General features: G+C 52.0%; 1 protein-coding gene and 1 pseudogene across 6 annotated transcripts in view; both read left to right on the forward strand.

The window, feature by feature from the left end:
* Positions 1 to 24,849, forward strand: part of DPP6 (dipeptidyl peptidase like 6) — a gene marked incomplete at its 5' end in the record, with an annotated part of 648,278 nt that overhangs the window by 410,322 nt on the left and 213,107 nt on the right. For all 5 annotated transcript variants that reach the window (XM_079786477.1, XM_079786476.1, XM_079786475.1 and 2 more), the window contains one exon: positions 20,088 to 20,186. In XM_079786477.1, the coding sequence (XP_079642603.1) occupies positions 20,088 to 20,186 (99 nt within the window). The remainder of the gene's footprint in view (positions 1 to 20,087; positions 20,187 to 24,849) is intronic.
* Positions 1,786 to 3,573, forward strand: LOC307107940 (X-ray repair cross-complementing protein 6-like; annotated as a pseudogene). The gene has a single exon. The product of its transcript is annotated as an X-ray repair cross-complementing protein 6-like (transcript).

The following is a 24,849-nucleotide window of genomic DNA, read 5'->3' on the forward strand; positions in this document are numbered from 1 at the left end:
ACCAAGCCTGTGGCACCTGTGGCAGCGCCCAGGAAACCCGGCGGGAGGTGCATGTGTCCGCCAGTGCCGAGTGGCCGGCTCCCGGAGGCACACCTGGGCTCCTGGAGAGATCAGGGCTGGAGCGGGACGGCACTTTGGGGACTGAGAATGAGACGATGGCCGTGGCTGTGCCTCAGCTCCCTGCTGCTCCCTCCCGCTCACCTTGGGGACCCTCCCAGCCTCCTCTCTCACCGCACCCTCGGGCCCCTCTCAGCGACCCAGGGTGCCTTCACCTTCTTGCCCCCAGAGAGGGAGCTGCAATGCATCCAATCAAGCTGCGCGCTCTCGCCCTTCGACAGCGGAGAGGAAAGCAGCACCTGTCTCCCCCGCTGGCTTAATTCTTTCTTATTTGGCTGAAGCGCCACGTGCCGGTCTTAGAAATTCACAGGAAGAGCTACATGAAAATAGATCCACCCACACAGTCATACAGTTCAAATGGGCGGTGTTCATTCTGTGCGACAGGTCACGTTGACTTTGGAAATTTGATCACCCCTTAAAGTGTGTTTGAGTAGTATTTGCTCTCAGACACAGGCATTGGGGTTGAACATGCCCCCCGCCCTCGCCCCAGCTCGGACTGGGGGGAGGGGATCGGCTCGCTGGGTGAGTGTTGCACACACCCTTGGTCATAGGGCAGAGCGTTCGGTCATTGGGGAGGGTCACGGAGCTGACCATGGCGTTGATGCACCGTGCAGGCATGTGCTAGTTCAGACACCAAATTTGGGAGTATGTGTTTATGATTGGAATATGACTTTATTAATATTCTTTGCCCAAGTAAAACATATCAACAGAAAAATAAACAGTAGAAGATAGTCAATCAACAACCCAAATCGTAATAATAACAATAATTTTCACATGCTATCAATTCTACAGTCAGTGCCTGGATATCATTCTTTTCAACACTTCTGATTTTACTTTTTCTGGTATTTATCCCTGTAATTCTTCATATCATGCTTATATATCAGTGTTCACAGACGACTGCCTATGAAGATTAAAAATGTAGCTCAGCCCTCACTGGTTTGGCTCAGTGGATAGAGCGTCAGCCTGCGGACTGAGAGGTCCCAGGTTCAATTCCAGTCATGGGCATGTACCTTGGTTGTGGGCACATCCCCAGTGGGAGGTGTGCAGGAGGCAGCTGATCGATGTTTCTCTCTCATCGATGTTTCTAACTCTCTATCCCTCTCCCTTCCTCTCTGTAAAAAATCAATAAAATATATATTTTTTAAAAAAGTAGCTTAGCCCTGGCCAGTGGCTCAGTTGGCTGGAGTGTTATCCCATGTACCAAAAGGTTGTGGGTTCAATTCCAGGGCAGGGCACATGCCAAGGTTGTGGGTTTGATCCCCAGTAGGAGCAAGTACAGGAGGCAACCAATCGATGTTTCTCTCTCACATTGATGTTCCTCTCTCTCTCTCTCCTCCCTCCCTCTCTCTCTCTCACTTCCTCTCTCTCTCCCCCACTTCTTCTCTCCCCCCTCCTCTCTCTCTCTCTCTCTCTCACTTCCTCTCTCTCTCCCCCACTTCTTCTCTCTCCCCGCCTCTCTCTCTCTTCCCCCCTCTTCCTCTCTCTCTAAAATCAATAAAAACATACTCTTGGGTGAGGGTTTTTTTAAATGCAGTTCACACTTCCTCCCACTTCTTTGTCTTAGCTCTGAGTTATAAAACTGGGCAGTAGACCTGTAGCCCGCAGGTACCGGGTCCATCTTTAGCCCAAGTAGACCTCTTCCTTGAGCTTGAGTGACCAGTTACCAACATGTCATTGTGGGAGTCTTTTTACAAAAACGAGGGCAATGAAGAAGAAGAACAGGAGGGCCTTGAAGCGGGTGGAGAATACATATTCAGGAAGAGACAGTTTGATTTTTTTGGTTACTGCTTCTAGGGCCATGTTTAAATCAGAAGGTGAAGATGAAATGACTCCTTTTGACATGAGCATCCAGTGTATCCAGAGTGTGTACACCAGTAAAATCATAAGCAGTGATTGAGATCTCTTGGCAGTGGTGTTCTATGGTACCAAGAAGGACAAAAACTCAGTGAATTTCAAAATTATTTACAGGAGCTGGATAATCCAGGTGCTAAACGAGTGTTAGAGCTTGTGCAGTCTAAGGGGCAGCAGGGGAAGAAACATTTCCAAGACCTAATTGGCTGTGGAAGTGACTACTCACCAATGAAGTGCTGTGGGTCTGTGCCAACCTCTTTAGCGATGTCCAGTTCAAGATGAGCCATAAGAGGATCATGCTGTTCACCAATGAAGACGACCCCCATGGCAATGACAGTGCCAAAGCCAGCCGGGCCAGGACCAAAGCTGGGGATCTCCGTGACACAGGTATCTTTCTTGACCTGATGCACCTGAGGAAACGTGGAGGCTTTGACATACCTTACTCTACAGAGATACCATCAGCACCGCAGAGGATGAGGACCTAGGGGTTCACTGCAAGGAGTCCAGCAAGCTAGAAGACCCGTTGAGGAAGGTCCGAGCCAAGGAGACCAGGAAGCGCCCACTCAGCAGGTTGAAGTTTAAGCTCAACAAAGATATAGCATTCACTGTTGGCATTTATAATATGGTCCAGAAGGCTCTCAAACCTCCTCCAATTAGGCTTTATCGGGAAACAAATGAACCAGTGAAAACCAAGACACAGACATTTAATGTAAAGACAGGCAGTTTGCTTCTGCCAAGTGACACCAAGAGATCCCAGATCTATGGGAGTCGTCAGATTGTGCTAGAGAAAGAGGAGACGGGACAGCTAAAACGGTTTGATGAACCAGGTTTCAAGCTCTTGCTAATGCTGAAGAAGCACCATTGCCTGAGGCCCTCCCTGTTTGTGTACCCCGAGGAGTCCCTGGTTAATGGGAGCTCAGCCCTGTTCAGTGCTCTCCTCACCAAGTGTCTGGAGAAGGAAGTCATGGCAGTGTGCAGATACACCCCCGGCCAGAACATCCCCCCTTATTTTGTGGCCTTGATGCCACAGGAAGAGGAGCTGGATGACCAGAAAATTCAAGTGACTCCCTCAGGCTTCCATCTTGTCTTCTTACCCTATGCTGATGATAAACGGAAGGTGCCCTTTACTGAAAAAGTCATGGCAAACCCAGAGCAGGTAGACAAGGTGAAGGTATTGTTCAGAAGCTCTGCTTCAAATACAGAAGTGACAGCTTTGAGAACCCAGTGCTGCAGCAGCACTTCAGGAACCTGGAGGCCTTGGCATTGGATTTGAAGGAGCCAGAACACACAGAAGATCTGACATTGCCGAAGGTTGAAGCAATGGATGAAAGACTGGGTTCCCTCATGGATGAGTTTAAGGAGCTTGTCTACCCACCAGATTACAACCCTGAGGAGAAGGTTCCCAAACGAAAACAAGATGATGAAGGTACTGGAAGCAAAAGGCCCAAGATGGAGTTATCGGAAGAGGAACTGAAGGCCCATGTCAACAAGGGCACGCTGGGTAAGCCCATGTTGAAGGAAGCCTGCAGGGTGTATGGACTGAAGGGCGGGATGAGGAAGCAGGAGCTGCTGGATGCTCTTGCCAAGCACTTGCAGAAGGACTGACTGACAGAGACCCTCCATCCACCACCCTTCCACCCTGTAGCCAGGCTGTCTGACAGAAGCCAGAACTTTACATTCAACGATATATCTGTTGCTAAGGAGGCAAAGTAGTCCTCCCACTTTGTTGTGCCTTATTCTGTCTGAATAGAGCCCTAATTTTGTACTATGTACTGTTCTTTAGTGTGAAAGAAACATGTGTATCTTCCATCCAATAAATAAATAAATAAATAAATAAATAAATAAATAAATAAATAAATAAATAAAACAAACCTGGGCAGTTACTTGTCATTCCTCTTTCCTAACTTTACATGGAAAATCTTTGTCTTTTTTGTCTGACTTACACGCACTTGTCTTGTCCTGCTGCTCATCACTGAGCAGATAGGAGACGTCAGCTGCCAAACACCCTCTCCATGGTCCCACCGCCACACCGCCATCTCTTCCTCAGCTTTAAGTCATATTCGTAGCCTCTTTTCTCACTTTAACAAGCTCTCCCACCAAATAATTACAAGTTGATTTAAAAATGGAAAATTCACTTAAAGCACTCACAGTTGTATACATAAGCGCACTTTTAAAAAATACATGTTTTTTATTGATTTCAGAGAGGAAGAGAGAGAGAATCATCAATGGTGAAAGAGAATCATTGATCAGCTGCCTCCTGCATGCCCCCTACTGGGGATCGAGCACTCAGTTCAGACATGTGCCCTTGGCCGGAATCAAACCTGGGACCCTTCAGTCCACAGGCCGACGTCCTATCCACTGAGCCAAACCAGCTAGGGCCGCACTTTTTTTTCCCTTGTAGAATCAGACAATGTGGACAAAATCACAGAGAGAGAAATTGTAATACTGTCAGTAAACCGGTGAAGAATGTTTGAAACATGCAATTCCTGACTCTATAGTCAGGGGCCCTGACAACTTTTCCCTAGATCCGCAGACTAAAAAATGGCAACGGCCAACACAACACTAGCCCAGAGAGGCCGGAGGACAGTGTCAGTAATGCCTGACCCGGAGAGGCCGGAGGAACGCATCAGTAACCCCTGACCCGGAGAGGCCGGAGGACAGCGTCAGTAACCCCTGACCCGGAGAGGCGGGAGGACAGCGTCAGTAACCCCTGACCCGGAGAGGCGGGAGGACAGCGTCAGTAACCCCTGACCCGGAGAGGCCGGAGGACAGCGTCTGTAACCCCTGACCCGGAGAGGCCGGAGGACAGCGTCAGTAACCCCTGACCCGGAGAGGCCGGAGGACAGCGTCTGTAACCCCTGACCCGGAGAGGCCGGGAGTCAGAAACCCAAAAAGAGGAAATAAAATCTAGACTCTCCAGTCCCAGGAGCCGCTGTGGGGATTTCATTCAGAGATTATTTCTTCTCATTTTGTTACATGTAATCCAACAAAAATCTGTATTGTCCCCGAACCTGGCAATGATTTTGAAATGGAAAATTCAAAGAAGCACCATGATAGCCCAAGAAGGGGAAGCTGGCTGCACAGCCAGACATTGAGAGAAAATGTAAACACACAGCGGCCTGGACCGCTCTAGGTGGGACGCCACTTTTCAGACCTACACACCTTCCATGGCACCGAGACAACCCTGCCCAGCAGCACGGCCTAGAATGGGCGAATGAGGACCCCGAGTCTTCAAGAAGAACTCGTGACGGCCTCTGTCTTCTGTCTGAGGGCAGGGACGCAAACAGGAGTCCTGGGGAGGGATGTACCTCTGAGATGGTGAAAATAACATTTCTCATTCGCGTAGCCGTGAGGACAGTGGGAGGCACTGCCCTGTGTGTGTAAGCTTTTAGCGTACGCTCACAGGTCAGACAGGCGGATGGTCTCTGACAGCAGATGAGGGATTTTGTGCCTCTAGTGGACAGAGCCTCTTCTGAGGCGGAGCTATGACCCACAAGCTCCAAGTTCGGGAATTTGGATAAAAGCTGCTCGGTGCCTCATTCTCCCCACTGGTGGTCTCCTCTGGGCTGGGGATTCATCTAGCTCAGTGGTTCCCAATGTGGTCACACACCCCACAGGGGGCAATTTGATTTCTAAGGGGGCAATTTGAGAATGAGTCAATAACAATGAATTTTTTCATTCCTCATGGTTCTAGGAGCCTCGTATATAGTATATAAATGTAATAGAGGCCCAGTGCATGAAATTCATGCACAGGTAGGGTCCTTAGGCCTGCCCGGTGATGAGGGCCGATCAAGTTCCCCACCTCCCTGCCTCCCCGCCTCCTCCTTCCCTTGCTCCCTCAGCATCCCGCTGCTGCAGCTGGTCACCCACCATGTTCCACACCGCCCCCTGGTGGTCAGCACACATCATAGTGAGCAATCGAACTCACGGTCTCCCAGTTGAACTTCCAAGGGGACTATTTGCATATTAGCTTTTTATTATCCTACCTAATAAAAGGGAAATATGCAAATAACCATCACTCCACTACGCCCACGATTGGGCCGGCGGCAGGCTGGGGGCGGGACTCGGGGTGGCCAATTGGCCTGGCAGGAGGAGCGGGGGGACTGCAGGAGGACAGATGGAGCCGGCACTGCGGCCGGCACTGCGGGAAGACAGATGGAGCCGGCGGAAGGCGCCGGTGGTGGAACTCGGGGTGGCCGATTGCATGGCTGCCAGCACCAGTTTTCCTCTGGCCACTGCCAATCGGAGCGCCTCCCGATCGGAGTTCCTCTCGGGGTGGCCGATTGCGCTGGCGGGAGGCGCTCCGATCGGTGGGTGGCCAGAGGAAAACTGCTGCTGGCGGAAAACTGGTGCTGGCAGCCAGGTGAAGGAAGGTCTATTGCACGAAACTTCGTGCAACGGGCTTCTAGTATAGGATATTGTGACATATTTATGCATTTCAGTTCTCTATTATATGTTTTGAAACTTGATTTGCTATTTTTTCATATCACTTTATTTTTTAAACAATTTCTTAGTGATTTCTTCCTCAGTATTTCAATTGTCTTTTATAAATATTTCTCTTTTCCGCGTCCAGTGTGGCTAGAGAGTGGTCTGGTTCCTGAGTAGGGGCGACAGGGGATTGAGAAAATGAAAGAGATAGACACAAATACAGTAAGGAAAACTGGGACTGGGTGGGACCATTGTCCTCTGATGGAGAGACAGGGACCCAGAGCCAATACAGCGTGTTTATATTATACAGCAAAAACCAGGAAGTTTTACTAAAGCCCAAGACAAAGGAGATTATGTGCATTCTTGTGGCTTCTAAGTAATGGTCACTTCTGGGTGGGCCCGGATAATCATGTTTGTTCCTGGTGCTTGGCTGGATTTAGATAATGAAACCCACCCCCTGGCGCCTGAGCTGAAGGTCAGGCTGACAATACAACTGCCTCTGGCAAGGTGGGTTTCCAGGACATGGCTCTGTCAACACCACTGGATTCAGCTGACAATAATTAAAGGAATGCTCATGTGCCTTCCCAGGGCCTCTCTACATCTCCCCCTTCTTTATTTTTAAATGTAGCTTATGGACATCTAGTTGGAGCCTTCGGACTTGAGATTGCAGGAGCATGCTGCTGACTGAAAGAAAGCAGGATAAAATTAGTAGTACACAAAGAAATCCTATTAGGTACCAGGTGGTGTGTTTTAACATATTCCATGGATTAAATTCTTTTAAATCATCCAGCAATTCTTTTGCCAATTTTGCAGAAGATATAATTTCATCATGACTATTCTGAATGGCTTGCACGTGTTTGTGTAGCCACACTAGGTCTATACTGATATTATTATGATGCCATATCCCCTGTAGGTTCATTTTGATTTTATTCCAGTACCATAGAGAACTGTTATAATGGGCTGAAGTCACACAAATACATGTAAAAGCAGCATGGCATTGCAGCTGCTGTCTAATCTTGACACTTTCTAATTGATTACCTAGTCTTATTACTACAGCTTCCAAAGCATTTAGCTTTGTTTCTAGCCTTTTGTCTATATCTTCTTGATCATGAAATGTAGTTGAGGTGTTCTGAGCCAATTCATTGACAAACTGCATTCTGGATGCTTTGGGTCAATGCCAGAGAAGCAGTTACAGCAGATGCGATAACAGTAACGAGGATAACAATACCAAAAATAATAAGTCCCAAAGCACTCTTTTCCTGGAACAGCTGATTGTACAGTACCTGCAATGCCTGGAGGCCTGCATCATAATGCCATTTTCCTGTAATATTGGTAGGAAGCATAATAAAAGAAGGCTGCTTTAATTTTCATTCAGATTATGCCTAGAAACACAGCTGGTAAGGTTACAGTGATGGTATTGGACAGCATAATGGGTGTCCAATCTGATGATGTTCACATTTCTAGTCACCAATACATATGGGGGCTGGACACAGGGTTGTAAGCCATAGCAAGGGCTTGATGAACATGCTCCTTTAATATTAGCTAAGAAAGAGCCAGTAAAATTAAGAAAGTCAAGGGCAGCGGCTAAACGCCAAAGATCTTTCTGTAAATTTCCTGTTTTCATGGTCAGGGCGTTTCCTATAAACCCTCCTGGCGACATAGGCTCATGATGGAGATATTTAGCATAAAGCCTGTGAGACCAATCTGATACATACAAGTCAGAGCCAGAAATATTATGTCTCACGGGTACAGGATTGGCACAATCTTGCCATTGAGGAAATGCTCCCAGCTCAGTAGTGGTGCTGTTAGGACAGTAAGGGAGTGGGGGATGCTTATCAGACAGCCATCGGGTGGCCTTAGGAAACCCCAGTTTAGTAACTGTCTGAATATATTTTCCCATGTCCCAGGGGCCTGCGACGTTAACAACGTCTGCGCCTCCATAAGACATCTTATTTTCTTGGCCAAGCTGTAAACATCCTGAAGTCCCCTTTTCAGATAAACAAATAGGGAACTCCCCACTAAAACCATCTACACTAATAAAAGAGAAAGATGCAAATTGACCATACCTCTGCGATGCCCACCAGCCAATCAGGAGTATGCAAATTAACCCAACAAAGATGGTGGGTTGATTTGCATACACAGGTGCCAAGGACGCGAGACAGCACCAAGCAGCCTGCATCCTGGGGACAGGCACCAAGCCCGCAGCCTCCCAGGACCATCACCATCCCGGGAGGCGAGCGCGGTGGCGCCAAGCTATACCCGCAGGATCCCGGGACCATCGCCGGCCCTGGGAGGCAAGGGCGGCCGTGCAGCTTGACAACAGACAGCAGGGCATGCTTGGCCATAGCCACTGCGACCCACGAGCAGGCAAGCGGGTCTGCAGGCAGCACCCAGCAGGGCCTGCTTGGCCGTCGCCTGCGGCAACCCAGGAGCAGGAAGATAGCACCCAGCAGGGCCTGCTTGCCCATCGCCATGGTGTGGAGCAGGCAGGCCCCGCAGAGAGCAGAGAACCATGGGGAGCAGGCCTAAGCCGTCAGTAGGACATTCCCTGAGGGCTTCCGGATTGGAGAAGGTGCAGGTCGGGCTGAGGAACCTCCCCCCCATGCACAAATTTCATACACCGGGCCTCTCGTTATAAGTATAATTACCATGGGAACAAGGAGTTATATGCTTGTTGGAGCTACCCCCAACCATATTGGTGTTGTTAGTAAACACTGGCACTGATTCCCCAGTCCAAGTGGCTGGATTGACCACAGGGGGGTCTGGAACATATGTCCAGTAAGTTTCTGCTGCAGCCATACTTACCTGGCAGCTGACAAGTGCCAGCACAGCAACAAAAAGGGTGGAGGGGGTTACCTGAACCCCCTGTTCTTTCACCACTTGCTGAGCATCGGTGGTCAGCTTCTTCAGTTGACCCCATGTGGGGACACTAGCTTCTCGGGTGGCCTTGGTCACCTGCCTTCTGCCTTTCTCCTTCTTCGGGGTTGGTGGCTGAGCTGGCATCATCACGGGAGGTGTGAGCTGTTCTCCCAGGTCCATGGTCATGACGCACCACTCGCTCTGGCACCCAGATGGAGTTAGAAGTGCCTTCTGGAAAGATACAAACGTGCTCTCTTCCCCACATCATTACTGGATCTAGCCCTCTCCACTGCCCTGTTTGTAAGTCCTTCCATCGTGCCATACCGGCAGATGCTATAGCACCAGGAGCTTGATGCCTCTCGGCTGCTGTGTGACCCTCATTGTCACAATTTTAAAAATGTAAAGTGTAAAGGGCATGATTTAACTGATTCTGTGGAGTAGGATAATACCCCTCTCCCCCTTTCTGTTTTTGTAACTGAGTCTTCAAGGTTCAATTACCTCTTTCTACAATTGCCTGTCCCTGGGGATTATAGGGAATTCCTGTTTTATGCATAATTTGGTATTGCTTGAAAAAGTGCTGAAAGGAGGAGCTAGTATAGGCAGGTCCATTGTCTGTTTTTATTTCTAGGGGCCGTCCCATGACTAGAAAAGCCACTAGGCAGTGGTTAATTACATGCTTTGCACTTTCCTCTGTTTGGGGAGTAGCAAAAATGAAGGGTTGAGCATGTATCTATGGAGAGCTGGACCCACTGAAATCTGCCAAATTCAGGTATATGAGCGACATCCATTTGCCAGATCTGATTTGGTTTAAGTCCTTGGGGATTTACCCCTAATGCTGGCACAGGGAGGTGGATAACACACTGAGGACATTGCTTGACACTTGGCGAGCCTGCTCTCAGGAAATATGGAGTTCCTTGTGCAAGGCAGAGGCATTTTGATGATGTAGGGCATGTGAGGCCTGTGCCATGGACAACGGAGTGACCTCCTCTACTGAGGCAACGAGGTGATCTAATTCCTCATTACCTGCAGCCAAGGGTCCTGGAAGGCCAGAATGGGATCTAATATGGCCAATAAAACGTGGAAATTGCCGTGTTCAAACAACCTTTTGAAGGCTGAAAAATAAATGAAAGAGTTCCTCTGAATTAGTGTGCCCTATAGTAGCTGTTTCAATAATTTTGGCCATATTTACCACATAAGCACTATCACTATATAGGTTGCTGGGCTCCATAGCAACATAATCTCCAGGTGAGAGACAAGCCTCTGGGACAATATTAAGCCTCTGGTAACCTTCCACTATTAGCTCCCCTGAACTTTATTTGACCTAGGGTGTGGACAGTAAATGACACTAACTGGATTCCTGCTATCAGTCTTTTTGAGTATAACGACATAAGCTTTGTTTAGGGAGGCAAAATGCAAATTATTGACTTTTAAGTGTCCTTGGTTTAGGGAAGATAGCATTTACTAGATGGCCCCAAACCACTTGTCATTTATATTTTTCAGATGGTTGCAAACTGCTGTTACATGTGAGTCACGAAATTAGAAAATGGACTCTGTAGGTCTTTGCATACACTTAATAACAACTTTCTTAGGATTCCTAAGTATATTGAATAAATTGGTCATTTCTCCCAAGAGATTTTTAGATAAGGTCTTAACTAATTAATGTCCACTAATAACCTTTAAAAGTCATTTAAGGTCTTGAGGCAATCCTTTCGTATTTCTATCTCTTGAGGCCTAATACTTTGATTTTTAAGTACAGTTCCTAGGTATTTGAAGGGCATTTCCCACTGTATTTTTTCCTAGAGCAATCTCTAAGCCACATTTAGGGAGTTCCTTTTAAAAATGTTTACTTTCTTTTAAACAGAACAACCAACTTGGTTGCCTTTTCAGAAAAACTAGGAGCTGGCCAATACTGCAATGTATACATCTCAAGTAAAAGTAACTTTCTTTTTCTTTATGGTGTCTCATTAATGGTGAGTTTTAATACCCGAATAAAAACTTTTTAGTTTACTTTGTAAATAGTAGCGGAAGAGATTTAAAAATTTCTCCTTTTTAAATTTACTTTTAAACAATATTCGTTTTGTAAATTTTACTGTGGACTTTGTTAGAACCAATTGCTTATATGTATTTAAACATAACACAGTTATTAATTTTTATTTGATAAAGCTTCCCACGTGATTTCGAGTATATTAGATCGGCCTAATTTAGTTCAAAAATATTTCTTTTAAGAGGAGAGAATAAATCCTTGAATCATTCCAGGGCCCTTGAAATGTCCCAAAGCTATCTCTTGGTTAAAGCCTTGAAATTTAACTTGGAAAGACTATCAAATATACACAACCCAAAGATTATATTATACACTTTTTATAATTATTTCTAAAAGACATCTATTTAATTCAAACTGGTCTCAACATTAAAAATTTGGTTCAGACCACAGAATTAATCCTTATCCTCTAATTAGGCCAACAAAATACTATTTCTTAGGTTGAAATTTCACCACATACAATACACATAAGGACCACAATACACACTGAACCACCAGTCTCTCCAGAGAAAACACAAGAACCATTCCTCTCAAAGATGAACCTCCACACTCCATGCACTGTGCCATCACAACCATACAATTCCTCCCAACCTAACCTAAACTCCAAACTCCCAGAAGCCTCACACTCTAGCTGGCAAGCCAAACACCTAGCATTTCTCAGACTATCAACATATCCACATCTCTAGGATATATTTCAAACAAAACACAAGGCACATTCAATTGATAGGCTCAATTCTATCATCTAGATTTTTCATATGAGGCAAACTCAGATTGATATTTCATTGCCTTGTCATTTTAAAATACCTATTTAATAATTTTTATTATTTAATTTAGCAATGTTCCAAAGTCTTTAAGTTACCAAGGACTTTGGAAGACTATGTTTACTGATATATAATTACCACTGAAAAAGATTTACCATATACCTTTCATTTTAGTTATGTATATTTTGCCTTAACAACTTTGAGAATTTAAAATCAATTATTATTACCCAAAGCATTTTCTTTGGCAAATTCTGTAGCAGAGATAACTTACTGATTTTCAGTGGCTTTAATGTTAAAGTATTATTTTATTTTATTTTCCTTTATAAAAACAGGAGTGCCCTGGGACCTGTTAGGCAACCTTGAAATGCAGTCCATTATTATTCAAGAACTACCCATTATTATGGAAACACTAATCTTGTTACCTAAGTGAAGCCTATATATTTTCCTTATGTCATTTTTTGCCATCCTTTAAAGAAAAACAGTCTTGGGGTTTATTCTATAGCATCCGTGAAGAGATATGGGGCTCAGTTCAAGAGCCACCCAAAATCGGACGGGGTGCACCTTTTCTCTTAATCTAGCCTTTATCTCTTCATGAGTACAGAAATCCCAGACGTATCCCTAAATTGTGAGAAATGTCTCATCTATCCAAATTTTAAATGACAGACTGGGGAATAAAAATATGGCAAAAATGAGACTTTTAATAACACTCTCGGAAGTGGACATCCATTTTATAGAATCACCAAAACTAGTCAATGGGCTGGGGCCTTTTTTAGTTACTTCCTTCTGTCTAGGGAATTTTCTTAGAACCTGTGTTATCAGCCACATGTACCATTCATATTCTTTCTCTCCCCATTCCCACATTCTGTTTGCCCTGGGGAAATTTAGTAATGATCTGGCCATCTACTGTTTCTTTAAAATTAAATTAAAGGAATGCTTGGAATTAGCTGGCCTTTGTTTAAACTTCCCTGGGTAGCAATTTTTACAGATTTTACACTTTTCAAATTAATCTTAGAATCTTAAAATTTTAACACAGCACAATAAAATCATAAATCAGAGAAAAGCAAATTAAAATTACAATACAGACACATAGAAAGAAATTTAACTAGCTAAGCATTTCTGGTGTCCTGGGAGGGAAAGAAAAAGATTTTTTAAGATAAAGAATTATTGGCAGAGACACCATCCAGAACCACCGGAGGGCTGGCTGAGCAGATGCTCTACAACTAGAATAAAAGAGAGGGGTACTCGGGATGATGCTGATGCCGGTGACCCAAAGATCACACTTTAAGAACTACGGCTCAGGCGACACAATGGCGGCCTGGAACGTGCTCGGCGCAGTTCCCCCGGTGGTCTCTGGCTGAGGGGAAGGCCCCACTCGCTGCCGAGCACGGACAGATGAGCCACTGGGAGACATGGGGTGGGAGACTCCGCGCTTGCTGACCTCCGAGTCCTTCAAGAATCTCAACGCCCCGGAAGCGGCCAGGTGCGCACGCTCGGCGACCGGCCACCGCTGCAGACACAAGGGCCGACGCAGCCACCCCGGACCAGCCCGCCGCCGCGCACCGGGCACACCGGAGCTTCGCCGAGCCCGCCGCCCAACGAGTTCTGCGGCGGCTGCCCTGGAGCTCTGAGAAAATGGCCGAAGGAATTGCTGAGATGGAATTGACCAACAGGAAATGGGATCAAGAAGACGAAACCCCGCTGGGTCCTGGATCCAGGTGAAGCCGCGCGCCCCTGGGTCCGGGTGAGGCTGGGAACTGGGTCAGGGTGAGGCTGGGTCCCGGGCCCGGGTGAGGCCACGTGCTCCTGGGTCCGGGTAAGGCCACGCGCCGCTGGGTCCGGGTGAAGCTGGATCCCGGGTCCAGGCGAGGCCGTGTGCCCCTGGATCCGGGTTAGGCTGGGTCCCGGGCCCGGAAGAGGCCACGTGCCCCTGGGTCCGGGTGAGGCCATGCGCCCCTGGGTCCGGGTGAAGCTGAATCCTGGGTCTGGGCGAGGCCGTGTGCCCCTGGATCCAGGTGAGGCTGGGTCCCGGGTCCAGGTGAGGCCGTGGGCCCCTGGATCCGGGTGAGGCCACGCGACCCTGGGTCTGGGAGAGGCCACGTGCCCCTGGTTCCGGATGAGGCCACGCGCCCCTGGGTTCGGGGGAAGCTAGATCCCGGGTCCAGGTGAGGCCGTGTGCCCCTGGATCCGGGTGAGGCTGGGTCCCGGGCCCGGGTGAGGCCACGTGCCCCTGGGTCTGGGTAAGGCCACGTGCCCCTGGGTCCGGATAAAGCTGGATCCCGGGTCCGGGTGAGGCCGTATGCCCCTGGATCTGGGTGAGGCTGGGTCCCGGGTCCGGGTGAGGCCACGTGCCCCTGGGTCCGGGTAAGGCCACGCGCCCCTGGGTCCAAGTGAAGCTGGATCCCGGGTCCGGGTGAGGCCGTGGGCCCCTGGATCCGGGTGAGGCTGGGTCCCAGGTCCGGGTGAGGCCGTGGGCCCCTGGATCCGGGTGAGGCCACGCGACCCTGGGTCCGGGAGAAGCTAGATCCTGGGTCCGGGCGAGGCCATGCGCCCCTGGGTCCGGGTGAACCTGAATCCTGGGTCTGGGCGAGGCCGTGTGCCCCTGGATCCGGGTGAGGCTGGGTCCCGGGTCTGGGTGAGGCCGTGGGCCCCTGGATCCGGGTGAGGCCACGCGCCCCTGCGTCCGGGGGAAGCTAGATCCCGGGTCCGGGTGAGGCCATGTGCCCCTGGATCCGGGTGAGGCTGGGTCCCGGGCCCGGGAGAGGCCACGCGCCCCTGGGTTCGGGTGAGGCCACACTCTCCTGGGTCCAGGGGAAGCTAGATCCCGGGTTCGGGCGAGGTCGTGTGCCCCTGGATCCGGGTGAGGCTGGGTCCCGGGCCCGGGAGAGGCAACGCGCCCCTGGCTCCGGGTGAGGCCATGCGCCCCTCGGTCTGGGTGAAGCTGAATCCTGGGTCTGGGAGAGGCCGTGTGCCCCTGGATCTGGGTGAGGCTGGGTCCCGGGTCTGGGTGAGGCCATGGGCCCCTGGATCCGGGTGAGACCACGCGACCCTGGGTCTGGGAGAAGCCACGCGCCCCTGGGTCCGGGTGTGGCCACGCGCCCCTGGGTCTGGGAGAAGCTGGATCCTGGGTCCGGGTGAGGCCGTGTGCCCCTGGATCCGGGTGAGGCTGGGTCCCGGGCCCGGGTGAGGCCACGTGCCCCTGGGTCTGGGTAAGGCCACGCGCCCCTGGGTCCAGGTGAAGCTGGATCCCGGGTCCGGGTGAGGCCGTATGCCTCTGGATCCAGGTGAGGCTGGGTCCCGGGCCCGGGAGAGGCCACGCGCCCCTGGGTCCGGGTGAGGCCATGCGCCCCTCGGTCCGGGTAAAGCTGAATCCTGGGTCTGGGAGAGGCCGTGTGCCCCTGGATCTGGGTGAGGCTGGGTCCCGGGTCCGGGTGAGGCCGTGGGCCCCTGGATCCGGGTGAGGCCACGCGACCCTGGGTCTGGGAGAAGCCACGCGCCCCTGGGTCCGGGTGTGGCCACGCGCCCCTGGGTCCGGGAGAAGCTGGATCCTGGGTCCGGGTGAGGCCGTGTGCCCCTGGATCCGGGTGAGGCTGGGTCCCGGGCCCGGGTGAGGCCACGTGCCCCTGGGTCTGGGTAAGGCCACGCGCCCCTGGGTCCAGGTGAAGCTGGATCCCGGGTCCGGGTGAGGCCGTATGCCTCTGGATCCGAGTGAGGCTGGGTCCCAGGTCCGGGTGAGGCCGCACACACCTAGGTCTGGGTGAGGCCACGCGCCCCTGGGTCTGGGAGAGACCACACGCCCCCGAGTCCGGGTGAGGCCACGCGCGCCTGGGTCCGGGTGAAGCTAGATCCCGGGTCCGGGTGAAGCCATGTACCCCTGGATCCGGGTGAGGCTGGGTCCCAGGTCCGGGTGAGGCCGCACACACCTAGGTCCGGGTGAGGCCACGCGCCCCTGGGTCTGGGAGAGGCCACACGCCCCTGGGTCCGGGTGAGGCCACACGCCCCTGGGTCCGGGTGAGGCCATGCGCCCCTGGGTCTGGGTGAGGCCACGCACCCCTGGGTCCGGGTGAGGCCATGCGCCCCTGGGTCCGGGTGAAGCTGGATCCCGTGTCCAGGTGAGGCAATGTGCCCCTGGATCCGGGTGAGGCTGGATCCCGGGTCCGGGGGAAGCTAGATCCCGGGTCCGGGTGAGGCCGTGTGCCCCTGGATCCGGGTGAGGCTGGGTCCGGGCCCGGGTGAGGCCATGCGCCCCTGGATCCAGGTGAGGCCACGCGACCCTGGGTCCGGAAGAAGCTAGATCCCGGGTCCGGGTGAGGCCGTGTGCCCCTGGATCCGGGTGAGGCTGGGTCCCGTGCCCGGGAGAGGCCACGCGCCCCTGGGTTCGGGTGAGGCCACGCGCCCCTGGGTCCAGGGGAAGCTAGATCCCGGGTCCGGGCAAGGTCGTGTGCCCCTGGATCCGGGTGAGGCTGGGTCCCGGGCCCGGGAGAGGCCACGCGCCCCTGGGTCCGGGTGAGGCCATGCGCCCCTCGGTCCGGGTGAAGCTGAATCCTGGGTCTGGGAGAGGTCGTGTGCCCCTGGATCCGGGTGAGGCTGGGTCCCGGGTCCGGGTGAGGCCGTGGGCCCCTGGGTCCGGGTGTGGCCACGCGCCCCTGGGTCCGGGAGAAGCTGGATCCTGGGTCCGGGTGAGGCCGTGTGCCCCTGGATCCGTGTGAGGCTGGGTCTTGGGCCCGGGTGAGGCCACGTGCCCCTGGGTCTGGGTAAGGCCACGCGCCCCTGGGTCCGGGTGAAGCTGGATCCCGGGTCCGGGTGAGGCCGTATGCCTCTGGATCCGGGTGAGGCTGGGTCCCAGGTCCGGGTGAGGCCGCACACACCTAGGTCCGGGTGAGGCCACGCGCCCCTGGGTCTGGGAGAGACCACACGCCCCCGAGTCCGGGTGAGGCCACGCGCCCCTGGGTCCGGGTGAGGCCACGCGCCCCTGCGTCCGGGTGAGGCCATGCGCCCCTGGGTCCGGGTGAAGCTGGATCCCGTGTCCAGGTGAGGCCATGTGCCCCTGGATCCGGGTGAGGCTGGATCCCGGGTCCGGGGGAAGCTGCGCCCACCTGGGTCCGGGTGAGGCCACGTGCCCCTGGGTCCAGATGAAGCCGTACCCCTGGGTCCGGCCGAGACCCAACCAGAGGGAATCGAACCTGCATTACCACCATTTGTCCACCATCCAGAGCTGAGGGGTCAGTGCCGACATGTACACATAAGGAACTGGTGGACATTGATATTGGGTCTCAAAAGAACTGTTGGTCCAGAAAGAAACTCACTACAGACTGATTCATTTGCCTGTCAGCATAACTAGTATTGCTCATCTCACATTCAGTTCATATAAGTATATCTCTAGTGACACATGATCTCACTCATCTAGGGGAAATGATGAACAACATAGACTGATGAACAAGAACAGAACCAGAAACAAGGAGGCATCGATCGGACTATCGGGCCTCAGAGGGAGGATAGGGGAGGGTGGGGGGAGGGGGGAGAGATCAACCAAAGGACTTGTGTGCATGCATATGAGCCTAACCAATGGTTAAGTTCAACAGGGGGTTGGGGCATTCGTGGGGAGGGGTGTGGGATGGGAATGGGGGGATGAGGACAAATATGTGACACCTTAATCAATAAAGAAATTTAAAAATAAATAAATAAATAAAAAATAAAAATAATTAAAAAGAATTATTGGCAGTTTCTGAGAAATTCCTTTCATCCTTTCTCCTTGGTTCAGCCCACTACAAGTAGTTAAGCCTCTGGCAAAATAAAATATGAAGTCACTTTCACTTTCAGCCGAGCGCCTGCATCCAGCTGTAAAGGCTGGGCAGCTGCGAGCAAAACCTTTCTTATCATCTGAGTCATCCCACTCACAGTGATACTTGTCCCATTCTGCCTCAAACTCTAGCTCCTGCTCATAATTAAGAGGTAAATCTAGGTGGGCTCTTGTCTGCGGTCGCAGGAGCAACAGGCAGGGGCAGAGGTGGCACAGAGGGGGAAAGTGGTATTTTTAGAGGTTTGCATCCCTCCACTGTAGGCTGTAAATCTATGGCCACACCCTGCTTAGACATTTTTAAACTCTCCTGTGCTGGATCAAGGCAATCAGGAATTAAAGACCATAGTGTGAATGTGGGAATAGGAATCTTCTCTGGACCTTCTGTTGTGTATCGGTCATGCAACTGCTTTCCGACCTTTTCCCACGTTTGAAAGTTGACGGTTCCCTCTTCAGGAAACCAAGGGCAAGTTTCATTAACAAAACTTAAGAAATAAAAAATCTGACTACACTTAACAGAACATTCTCTAGTTTTAAGCATAGTTTTAAGCATTTGAGAGTAGAGGTCTCTTTCCTGAGACCCTGAATATCCCATGTTTTACACCCAGTTCTTGCCTTATGCTCCTTACCTTACTTCTTGAGTTCCTTGTGTGTGCACTCCCAGAGTGTTCCCCTTGCCTGACTTTTGAGAGTTCCCCAGTATTCAGGTCCCTGGATCTGGGTGACAGATATAAATATTTATCTCTTTTCCAAGTCCAGCGTGGGTAGAGAATGGTCCGGTTCCTGAGTAGGGGTGACGGGGGATTGAAAAAATGAAAGAGACAGACACAAATACAGTAGGGAAAGCTGGGACCGGGTGGGACCACTGTCCTCTGATGGAGAGACAGGGACCCTGAGCCAATACAGTGTGTTTATTTTATACAGCAAAAACCAGGAAGTTTTACTAAAGCCCAAGACAAAGGAGATTATGTGCATTCTTGTGGCTTCTTTGTAATGGTCACTTCTGGGTGGGCCCAGATAATCATGTTTGTTCCTGGTACTTGGCTGAATTTAGATAATGAAACTCATCCTCTGGCACCTGAGCTGAAAGTCAGGCTGACAACACACCTGCCTCCGGCAAGGTGTGTTTCCAGGACATAGCTCTGCCAATGCCACTGGATTCAACTGACAATAATTAAAGAAATGCCCATGTGCCTTCCCTGGCACTCTCTACAGTCTTTTCGTTCTTTTATTTTTCTCTTTTGTGGATGCCATGTTCTTTGAAATCTTGTTTAGACCAAGTGAATGGCCTTTTAGGCTTCCCCCACGTGAATAGGAGCTCACTTTTTGAATAATAAAAATTACATGTTACAGGGGTGGCAGGGGAGCTTCAGGATTTTAGAGGTGCTTAGGTGGGGTATGGCCAAAACAAGGTTGGGAACCACTGGTCTAGCTGCTTCCTCCCAAGTGTCGTGATTGAGGGTGCAGGCAGCACTGGCAGTGTGCACGCGGACATCGGGGTGTGAGTCTACCAGAACAGGAACTCATCCCCAGCCATAGGCAGCCGGGGGGTGGGGTGTGTGGAGAAGAAATGCCTAAGGAAGATGTCAGCCGTCTTTTCCTTCCTGGCACCCCCGACGCTGCTGGTACTTGGCATTTAATAAATGCTTAAGAATGATCGATTACATAACACAGCAGAGAGCCTTTCTTAGACATTTGTTCATCCCTCTTTTGACGACTCCCACCGTATTGCTCATAAATCAATCCTTTATTTTAACTTTTTAAAAATTGATTTTAGAGAGGGAGGAAGGGGGGAGAGAGAGAGAAACATCATTCCTGTGAGTGAGAAACATTGATTGCTTGCCTCCCAGCATGAGCCCTGCAGTCTAAGTAGGTATGTGTCTGGCCTGGAAATCAAACCATGGCTGTCCAGTGCAAGGATACTGCTCCAACCAACTGAGCCACCGCTGGGGTGTTCAGTCTTGAAACAGTATTTCCATGCAGGCCTTGGAGATGTGGCCCTTGCAGATTGCAGGCAGGGGGTGTGAGATGGGCCGTGTCACTGATGCAGGATCCCCTCCCAGCCAAGTCATCTCTGATGGTTTAATTAAAAACAAAGCACGACTGGTTTTGTCGGGCATGAACTGGTGGAATCAGATGTTCTACCTTACGTGCTGTTCCCAAATGGCCAGCGAAATGTCCTACGGCCCTTCTTTTACCAAAGCGGAGGGCGTGACCATCTGCCTCCTTTGTTTTCTAGTGGAAGACAACAGTCTCTCCCAGAAGAAGAAGGTCACGGTGGAGGATCTCTTCAGTGACGAGTTCAAAGTTCATGACCCCGAGGCTAAGTGGATAAGCGGTGAGTTCTGTGTGCAGTGACAATGTGAGCGTCCCTTCTCCACGCCCAGCCACTTGCTGACGGCCTGGCCTTCCTGGCCGCCTCTCGTGGTCTCTGTCTGACCGTAGAAGTGGACCCACTGTGCTCTGGCTGTGGCCATCCTGTTACTGTTCTAAGGAAGTGTGTATCTGGTCTGTGGGGCTGCTTCCTCATGGGACACGGGTCCTTCATGTCACCTCCGGGAGCCATCCTTTCTCCCAGGGGGATGTGAGATTTTGTAAGCAACCAGCCCTGGGAGGCACACAGCCGAGCTTCCTTCCTCACTGTACCTGCCACTGGACTGAGGGCCGAGGAGCTGAAAGGTTCCCCCAGAACGTCGCTGGATCGAAGGACCAGGGTGCCCCATGCACAGTTGCAGACAGACATTTCCCTCAACCAGGACATAATCCATTTTTCTTGTTCACAGGGTTTTTAAACTACAAAACAAAATAGATCAGAGGCAGAGGGGGGCATGTTCCTAACAGTGCAGGACTTGATGCATCTCCTCTCGCAGTCTGGGATGGGAGAGCCGTCAGGGAGGGGTGTCCCACGGTTGGGCCAGCGCCCGCTGCCCACATCCCTCCCGTGCTGCTCTCTCCGTGGGCGCTGTTTGCATTTAGTCCCAGCCTCAGCGGGTGCACCTGAAAAGTCATTGTCCGACGAGCCCCCATGAAGAAACAGCCTGATGTTAAGGTGGTGGCAGAGGGGGCCAGGCCTCGTGTGCGGCTGAGGGCGTGATTTTCCCAGATTCTGCGGGGCTGAGGGCCCGTGTCCCCGCCCAGGCAGAGGTGGCCTGTAATGGCTCAGGGCCTGATCCTGACAATGAAAGGTGGTTACTGTCTCTGTAGGGTGCAAAGTCGGTTATGGGACAAAACAGTGAGCCCCAAGGGCAACCCTGACCCAGAATGCACGTAGGAGATGCAGGATGGTCTCCTTCTTCCCAGGAAGACACACATCAACTCACATGCTGCGTTGCGAAGCTTCATGCTACAGGAGCACCTGTAGAAGGAGGAGTCCTCCTCTGTCCGAGCACCAGAGGCAGGTGCATGTGGAACGCAGGTGGCCCCTGTGAATAAGTTAACCCGCCCAGCAGGCAGGCTGGGCTTCTCCACTGGATGCAGACCATGCCTCTGTTGCTGGCACTCACACCAGCCTGTGTGGATAGAAAGGAGGTGGCCCTGTTTCCTCTGGCCTGGAGCCGGCTCAGCCCTGGACAGATGGCTCGGCCTTGGCCAGACGGCTCAGCCCTGGAGAAGCAGGGGAGCCGGTGGCCAGCACAGGCCTCTGCAGACCTGCCGTGCCCTGCCTCGTTCCCTGCACGCAGGCTTTGTATTTCGCACAGAATGCGATTCCGGCCACGTCTGCAGCTGCGGCCCCTGATGAAAGGCACAGCTGTGTTAGGTTAGCGCGAAGGGCATCTCCGACCTGCTCAGACCCACAGCTCTGGCTCAGGGGCCTTGTCTCTGGCCCTTGCGTTATTCCTAAATTCTGCCTCTTCACCAGTTTCCTTCCTTGCATCCTTTCATCCTTCCTCCCTTCCTTCCTTCGTCTGTCTTCCTTCCTTCCTTTCTTTCTCTATTCCTTCCATCTTTCCTTCCTTTCTCTTTCTCTTCCTCTCTCTCTTTTCTTCTTACTGGTTCTCCTCACAGGGTCCAGCACAGACTAACATTTCAGTCTTACATGTTCCCAGGGGTCTGTTCTCTGCCTTCTGATTAGTAAACTCCTAGTCCTCCTTAAGTCTGCTCCATCTCCTCCTCTTCTTCGTTATCATCATCATTATCATCACTTCATATCATATCATCATCATATCGTCAACATCTTCACCATCACCTTCACCTCCATCATCACCCTTATCACCATCACCACCTTCACCTCCATCATCACCACCATCATCCTCTTTATCTTCATCACATCATCACAATCACCAACACCACTACCATCATCTATAATAATAAAAGGGTAATATGCTAATTACACCGGACGTCTTCTGGATGTCATTCCAGGCGTCCTTCCTGACGAAGCCGGGGCCCAAGGGAAGCCAGCCCGGGTCCCGGGTGCCTGCCGGTGGCCGGAGGAAGGAATCCTGGGTCCCGGGTGCCAGAGGGAAGCTGGTGCTGGCAGCTGGGGGAAGGAAGGCCTACTCTTGCACGAATTTTCATGCATCGGGCCTCTAGTCATTACATAATCACCTACTGTGGGTTCCTATGTCTTATACTATAGATTAAGTGCTTTACACATATTAAATCATTTAATTCTCATAATCACCATTATTCCCATTTTCCAGATGAGGAAACTGAGGCTTAAAGTGTTTAAATAACTGGATCTGTATCACAAAGTTAGCAAGTAGCAAAGTTTTGACTTGAACCTGGGTTTCACTGGGTTTTATAAATGTGCTACAATGGATAGAATTCAGGTCTCCTGTATCCAGACAATTTCTTTCATAACCTCACCCCAGCTACATTGTGTATTTAAACAAGACCATAGGTTTTGAATATTTTAGAATTATTTCCATCCCTTAAATTCTTTATTTTAGCATCCCTTATTTCCATACTTGTGTTGAACTAAAAAAATACGTGATAAAGAAAAATGGTGTAATTTCTCACAAAGAGCCTTCCTTTCTTATAGTGTACATTAACCACTAAGGTAACCAAGGTGTCTGGGGTTTAGATTGAAGTTAATAGTCTAAAACTAACACATGCTGTTAGTCAGGAGGACCTGCATTCACTGGGTTCGAGGAAAACTTCTCCTCGCCCATCTATATACTAGAGATTTAATTTTTTAAACCTACCTTTTCTGAAAGTGATTGATACAGCAGCCTTCAAATTCTCTCATACACTGAAGGCCTGCAGACATTCCTCAGGCGCGTGTGGCTCCACTGGGCGAGCGAACGAGGCATGAGGAGCAATAGAACTGAGGCCACGGAAGGTCCGCCCGGAGCTCCCTCTCATGAAGGTAGAGGCCTGCACCTGGAACAATGTCAGGCCTCTCCTCTCTCCCCAGCCTCCACTCCTTCTTCCCATCCTCCTGTCCAGCTGGCCCGGCCAGAAGAAAGCATCTCAATACCCCACGGTCACATCCACCTGCCTGCAGGCCCATACATGCCTGCAGTGTCCCCACCTGCCTGCAGACCCACACCTGCCTGCAGACCCACACCTGCCTGCAGACCCACACCTGCCTGCAGTGCCCACACCTGCCTGCAGGCCCACACCTGCCTGCAGGCCCACACCTGCCTGCAGTGCCCACACCTGCCTGCAGGCCCACACCTGCCTGCAGACCCACACCTGCCTGCAGTGCCCACACCTGCCTGCAGACCCACACCTGCCTGCAGACCCACACCTGCCTGCAGGCCCACACCTGCCTGCAGGCCCACACCTGCCTGCAGACCCACACCTGCCTGCAGGCCCACACCTGCCTGCAGGCCCACACCTGCCTGCAGTGCCCACACCTGCCTACAGTGCCCACACATGCCTGCAGACCCACACCTGCCTGCAGTGCCCACACCTGCCTGCAGTGCCCACACCTGCCTGCAGATCCACACCTGCCTGCAGGCCCACACCTGCCTGCAGTGTCCACACCTGCCTACAGTGCCCACACCTGCCTGCAGTGCCCACACCTGCCTGCAGGCCCACACCTGCCTACAGTGCCCACACCTGCCTGCAGTGCCCACACCTGCCTGCAGACCCACACCTGCCTGCAGTGCCCACACCTGCCTGCAGTGCCCACACCTGCCTGCAGGCCCACACCTGCCTACAGTGCCCACACCTGCCTGCAGTGCCCACACCTGCCTGCAGACCCACACCTGCCTGCAGGCCCACACCTGCCTGCAGTGCCCACACCTGCCTGCAGGCCCACACCTGCCTGCAGTGCCCACACCTGCCTGCAGGCCCACACCTGCCTGCAGGCCCACACCTGCCTGCAGTTCCCACACCTGCCTGCAGTGTCCACACCTGCCTGCAGTGCCCACACCTGCCTGCAGGCCCACACCTGCCTTCAGACCCACACCTGCCTGCAGTGCCCACACCTGCCTACAGTGCCCACACCTGCCTGCAGGCCCACACCTGCCTGCAGTGCCCACACCTGCCTGCAGTGCCCACACCTGCCTACAGTGCCCACACCTGCCTGCAGGCCCACACCTGCCTGCAGTGCCCACACCTGCCTGCAGTGTCCACACCTGCCTGCAGTGCCCACACCTGCCTGCAGACCCACACCTGCCTGCAGTGCCCACACCTGCCTGCAGACCCACACCTGCCTGCAGTGCCCACACCTGCCTGCAGTGTCCACACCTGCCTGCAGACCCACACCTGCCTGCAGTGCCCACACCTGCCTGCAGACCCACACCTGCCTGCAGACCCACACCTGCCTGCAGACCCACACCTGCCTGCAGGCCCACACCTGCCTGCAGACCCACACCTGCCTGCAGGCCCACACCTGCCTGCAGTGCCCACACCTGCCTGCAGACCCACACCTGCCTGCAGTGCCCACACTTGCCTGTAGTTCCACTCCCGGCAGCTCCTTCTTGGGCCCTGCTGCTCCCTTGTGCTGCTCCTCTCTCTTCTCCCGACTTTTAATGTGGGTGGGCCCGGGGGTCGGGCTTCCGTCATCGCCTCTTATATCTGCGCCCTCCCTCGGTGTTTTCATCCGGTCC

The sequence above is a fragment of the Cnephaeus nilssonii genome (genome assembly GCF_951640355.1).
Source record: "Cnephaeus nilssonii genome assembly, chromosome: 12".
NCBI lineage: Eukaryota > Metazoa > Chordata > Mammalia > Chiroptera > Vespertilionidae > Cnephaeus > Cnephaeus nilssonii.